Source organism: Leptonychotes weddellii, chromosome 5 (genome assembly GCF_054177405.1).
Source record: "Leptonychotes weddellii isolate Sample4059 chromosome 5, ASM5417740v2, whole genome shotgun sequence".
NCBI lineage: Eukaryota > Metazoa > Chordata > Mammalia > Carnivora > Phocidae > Leptonychotes > Leptonychotes weddellii.
This window is the reverse complement of record NC_138373.1, coordinates 126,216,909-126,222,908: the sequence shown is the minus strand read 5'-3', so window position 1 is coordinate 126,222,908 and position 6,000 is coordinate 126,216,909. Positions and strand designations below refer to the sequence as shown.

General features: G+C 37.7%; 1 protein-coding gene across 18 annotated transcripts in view; it reads left to right on the top strand.

Annotated features, from left to right (window-relative positions):
• PPFIA2 (PPFI scaffold protein A2) overlaps positions 1 to 6,000 on the top strand; it is a 464,553-nt gene that overhangs the window by 272,929 nt on the left and 185,624 nt on the right. For all 18 annotated transcript variants that reach the window (XM_081822131.1, XM_081822133.1, XM_081822149.1 and 15 more), the window contains one exon: positions 1,640 to 1,741. In XM_081822131.1, coding sequence (XP_081678257.1) covers positions 1,640 to 1,741 — 102 coding nt within the window. The remainder of the gene's footprint in view (positions 1 to 1,639; positions 1,742 to 6,000) is intronic.

Here is a 6,000-nt window from a genome sequence, read left to right as displayed (position 1 = left end):
TTTTTTTTTTTAAAGATTTTATTTATTTATTTGACAGAGAGAGACACAGCGAGAGAGGGAACACAAGCAGGGGGAGTGGGAGAGGGAGAAGCAGGCTTCCCGCGGAGCAGGGAGCCTGATGCGGGGCTCGATCCCAGGACCCTGGGATCATGACCTGAGCCGAAGGCAGACGCTTAACGACTGAGCCACCCAGGCGCCCGAACGTGCTCTCTTTAATACCCATCCCCAGGCTAGCCCATCCTCCCACCCCCCTCCCCTCCAGAACCCTCAGTTTGTTTCTCAGAGTCCATAGTCTTTCATGGTTCATCTGCTCCTCCGATTTCCCCCCCTTCATTTTTCCCCTCCTGCTATCTCTTCTTCTTTTTTTTTTTTTTTTTTAACATATAATGTATTATTTGTTTCAGAGGTACAGGTCTGTGATTCAAGAGTCTTACACAATTCACAGCGCTCACCATAGCACATTTACTTTGGACTATATTTCCCTTTATAGAGGTTAGGTTAACCATAACTGTCTCCCTGATTTTCATCTTTATTTTTCATCTGCTGACAGTGCCTTCTCAGCCTGTTTCCCAAATATTTAAATATTTGACAAGCATCAGTTTTATTACTGGGAATCACTTTAAATGATTTAATGATAATCATAATGATAGCATGGGCCTGTTCACTGTTTTTCAAAATCATTTTAAAATAGTATTTGCTTATAAGCTAGAGTAGCCGAATAACTGAATTAAGTTTCTTGATTTTCTTTTTGTGTAATCTTTACCGTGTTGAAACTCTCTGCTTCATGGTAAAAATACCCAGATCATACAATTTCTGATCCTATTTTGGGGAGGCCATTGAAGAATCCTCTAAATTGTCACTTGTCACATGGAGAGAAGATTACTCCAGAACCCTCAATATTTTTTTCTAACAACATGATCCATTTTCACTTATTGAAAATAAATACTATTGAGCATCTGCTATGTATTAGACATTGAGAGTGTAGCAGTGAAGTCAGACAAAGTCCCAGTTTACATGGAGCTTATGTTTCAGAGGGAAGGACTGAACAATGCATAAATTAATAATTTGCAGGATGATGTTCTTAACTCTTAGATATTTATTATTTTGTAAGAGGTACATTTGCTTTCTTCATCGTGTTAACATATAAATGAATTTCTTAATCTCTGAATACACATGTAGTAGGATTTTTTGTGGTTGCTTTTGGTAGTGGTTTTGTTTTGTTTTGTGTTTGGTTTTTGATGATTTAGTATACTCAGTCTGAGTAGGAATGGAAGTGTAAGATTTTTGGAGTTGTTCACAAAATTAGCCAAATTTAAATCATTCTATATTACTAATATATTATCATACTAATGTTAATTTCAATGTGCTGTATCTGATATATTTTGAAACATCTTATATTCACTCACTGAAGCAGCATATTACAATAAAATGTAAATGTTAAATATCATGGTTTAGCATTTTCTGAACATTGGAATCCAATTAATTTAATAACAGCAATATATATACATATAGGCCAGTCATTGAAGTCATTATTCCCATTTTTCACATTCAAGTTTATATTTTGATTTTTTTTATTCCTGTGGGAAACATTTTTTTAATATCTGAAATATGTCTTCAAATATTTTTATTCCCTTTTCAGGAATTTGCTGCACTGACAAAAGAATTAAATGCCTGTAGGGAGCAACTCCTAGAAAAGGAAGAAGAAATTTCTGAACTTAAAGCTGAAAGAAACAACACAAGAGTAAGTATAAAACCGCCTCTGCTTGGAATCAATTCCATATACAGTTCAGTGCCTTATCTCTTGTATACTCATAAGAATATAAACATTTAAAAACTTGAGGAAGGGGCGCCTGGGTGGCTCAGTCGTTAAGCATCTGCCTTCGGCTCAGGTCATGATCCCAGGGTGCTGGGATCGAGCCCCGCATCGGGATCCCTGCTCCACGGGAAGCCTGCTTCTCCTCTCCCACTCTCCCTGCTTGTGTTCCCTCTCTCGTTGTGTCTCTCTCTGTCAAATAAATAAATAAAATCTTTAAAAAAATAAATAAATAAAAATAAAATAAAAACTTGAGGAAGACGTTAAGCAGACACCAACTCATAGTCTGTCACTTCAAGTAACAGAGACTATTCTATAAAACTCAAAACAGGAAGGCCAGAAACCTAAATTACAGTCTCAACTTCCAAATCACCGTGTTGCCTCAGAAAATGTTTTTATTCCTTCTGGCCTTTGCTTTCTTTGATTTTAAAAAGAAGGACTGGATTTCGATAGCCTCAAACTTTCAAACTGTTGTATTGGAGTAGGGGGCCAATACTCAGAGGCTGGAGATGGGCAGAGAAAGAGAGGCTTGAGGGGAGTATGAGTTTCCATTATGGGGTGATGTGAGGGAGTGGCTTGGCATTGGTCCTCACCTCATTAAAATGTATAAAACCACTGGCGCAGAACTCTCCTAATTAAAAGAGGCATAGCTTCTCTATTTTGGAAGATGATTGAGGAGACTTCCAGTTCTGATGTCATGATTTTGATGGACTCTTCTATCTTCTGCTCTCGGAAACCCATGTCTCTTTCAGTCTCATGCCCTGTAACACTGAAGTCCAGAATTTGATCAAAGGTGCTATATTTTCTTGTTCAGAAGAAATAGTCACTAAATTTCATAAAATATATAAATCATCAGATTACCTATACCTATTACTAGAGAAGAGTTTCTCTATTAAAAGAATGCAGAGGAGAAAACACTTTTGTGTGGATATATAGTTCAATTTCAACATGAAGTAGGTGAAAAATATTTTCAGTATTAAAACTCTGGCAGATCAATGCTAAAAAATGAGAAAGTGAGATATTGTTAATAGTGTATTCATTTGATGCTTGGTCTTAGAGAATACTATAAAAATAATAGCTCCATAAACAGTGAGCTTGTGCCTTTAATGAGGAGTACCATGTATCCATACTGGTTATATGATCAAACTCAATTTATCTCCTTATTCATCAGGATCTTATTTTTATGGTAAAGAGAATTCACACAGTATACACACAAGGATTTGGTTTTCACTGAGACTTTGATGACTGCCTCAAATAGAACATGAAGAGGACAGTTTAGATCATGTTACCAGGTGTCCGATGAATTTTTTCTATTTCTTTCTCTCTGTTGATATTTTTCCCCACCCTTGATTTCTAACTTACAATTTTTTCATGCAAACTTAAAGTTTATTTGTGCCATGAGATTTGTTCTGCCCTATTTCACTATTTTCCATTTCAGTGGTTTAAGCTACATTCCCCAATGTAGCACAGTGCAGCCAAATGTAAAAGTAGGATCCGGAAGGTGAACATGGAAGGAAATGTAAACTTCTTGGTAGACTTTCAACAAATTCTCATATTTAAAATGTGTATTTTAGCTGTGTATTTCTCCTTTAGACAACTTTTTTTTTCTACAGCCCTTTACTCCTTTCTAATGCCCTATGAGAGACATGTTATAATTATCCCCATTTTACAGATGAGGTAACTGCTCAGAAAAAGGTAGATAACTTGCTGGAAATTATGCAGTGAATAAATAGAAGAGAAAAGGGATTTGAAAGCTGAGGCAGTCTAACTCCAGGCCTGTGCTTTCAGCCATGAGGCCATTAGCACAATTACTCAAGTTAGATCCATGGAGGGGCCCCTGGGTGGCTCAGTCAGTTAAGCACCCAACTCTTGATTTCGGCTCAAGTCATGATCGTGGGGTCGTGTGATCGAGCTCCGCGCTGGGCTCCACACTCAGCTGGGAGTCGGCTTGAGATTCTCTCTCTCCTTCTTCCTCTGCCTCTTCCTCCAACTCGTGTGTGCTCTCTCTCAAATAAATAAATAAATCTTTTTTTTTTTTTAAAGTTAGATCCATGGAAAAACTCCCAAGATTTACAACAGCTTAGAGAAGACTTTGCCCTAAAAGTAAACCATTGCAGTATGGAGTGTATCATTCCTTCCTGACTGTGACTAATTTCAGAGAACTCGGAGATTTGGCAGCAGCATCCATACAGTCTTCATCATATCACACTCCATCAGGCCCAGAAGTACCTGTGACTGTTGCACCTGCAGAGGAACCTTGGGGGATAGAGGCAGTAAGGCAAGCTATACTTGCAATACCTCTTCAGGGGTCAAAGTGAGAAAAATACAAATATTAAATTCCATTAGGGTAACAAAAATTGAAGCCATCGATTTTAAACATGAATAATGGTTACTTTGAAAGCATGAGTAAAGCTGGAAAACATTTTTTCCACCCTCCTTAAAGCAGTGGTATGAGGATTTTTGTTGTTGATTAGGGAAAATAGAGAAATGGAACTAGGAAAACTTCTTTGTGCAAAGTATCAATTATATAACAACTTCCTAAATTACATAACCACCTGTTACCCTCCCCACCACCCAAAAAATATCCAGGGCTAAAAATCAGACATATCTTCTTCATGATCCCAGAGTCCCAGGATTGAGCCCCGCATCGGGCTCCCTGCTCAGCCAGGAGTCTGCTTTTCTCTTTGACCCTCCCCCTTCTCATGCTCTCTCTCTCACTCACTCTCTCTCACTCAAACAAATAAATAAAATCTAAAAAAAAAGCTTTATTGCAGCAGCCAAGGTTATGTTGAATTCAAATCTAATAAGAAGTTGTATAATATTAGAAATTTATTTCAAAAATTTCCAATGATGCAGTATGTACGTATGCATATACACTATGATATGTTTGTATATATACAGGCTGTGGTCATTTAAAATGAATCCCAACATAGGATTAGTGGTCATTTACGTAGTCCTTGCAATCCTGTGAGTACACCAAAAAGAGTGCCTTCTGCAATATTTATTAAATATTAGATAAAAGTGTAGCTCCTAGCAAAGGTATACAACTAGTAGCTTGTTAGTGTTATCTTTGTGAGTTCCTCTTCATTTTTCATTTATTTTAATTTATAAGCTTAGAAGTCATGGATACATGCTAGTTTTGAACATTTTGGCCCACATTCTCCAGGCTAGGTAACTTACATTTATCTTACTTCAATTCGATACATGAGCATTAAACATATATTCTATAGAATAATTTCCTAAGTATTAAGGAGTACTGAGGATAAGTTAAATTGTTAAGCCCCTAAGAAGTCTGTTTTATATTAATAAGAACACATTATTTGGTTTTATTATATCCTAATTGCATAAAACAGTACACCTGAACTGTTTGAATCAAGAAGACATTAATTAAGGAATATAAGAGATCTCCAAACCTAGCTTCCATGCGCAATGTCTAGGACCATATTTCTTAGCTTTGGTGAGTTTTCCTTACATTCCTAGTCCCAGAAACATGCAGCCTTTACTACTACATGTGCCAACAAGGTGGACCCCCAAGCCTAGCCTGGTTACTCATTTGGCTCCCTTCAGAATCTGTCCTGTGTGGGTGGCTCTGGTTGGCTGACTCTTAAGTCACTTGTCTGCCACCTAGTGGTTAAACGTGCCTGCGAAGTGTTTTTTGTTTCCAATATTGGGAAGATGACGTTCAGCATTCAGGTAATTATCAAAGATGGAGGGTATGTACAAAAGATTTGAGGCAACCACAAATACCAAGTCTCCACAATAACCTAACTTTTATTATACTCTTTTCCATATTAAAACTCTAAACAGGGCGCCTGGGTGGCTCAGTCGTTAAGCGTCTGCCTTCGGCTCAGGTCATGATCCCGGGGTCCTGGGATCGAGTCCCACATCGGGCTCCCTGCTCGGCAGGAAGCCTGCTTCTCCCTCTCCCACTCCCCCTGCTTGTGTTCCTGCTCTCACTATCTCTCTCTCTGTCAAATAAATAAATAAAAATCTTTTAAAAAAATAAATAAATAAATAAAACTCTAAACAGCAGCAATACTGACATGTAACTACCCAACAATACAACTATACCTCTTAGACAAAAACAAAATCACCTTTTCTCAAAAAAAGAAGGTGCATGCATCCAGCCACAAGGCCAGGGTTCTTCTTGCTCTTATTAAATCTCAGTCATATCTTAATATTCTGTA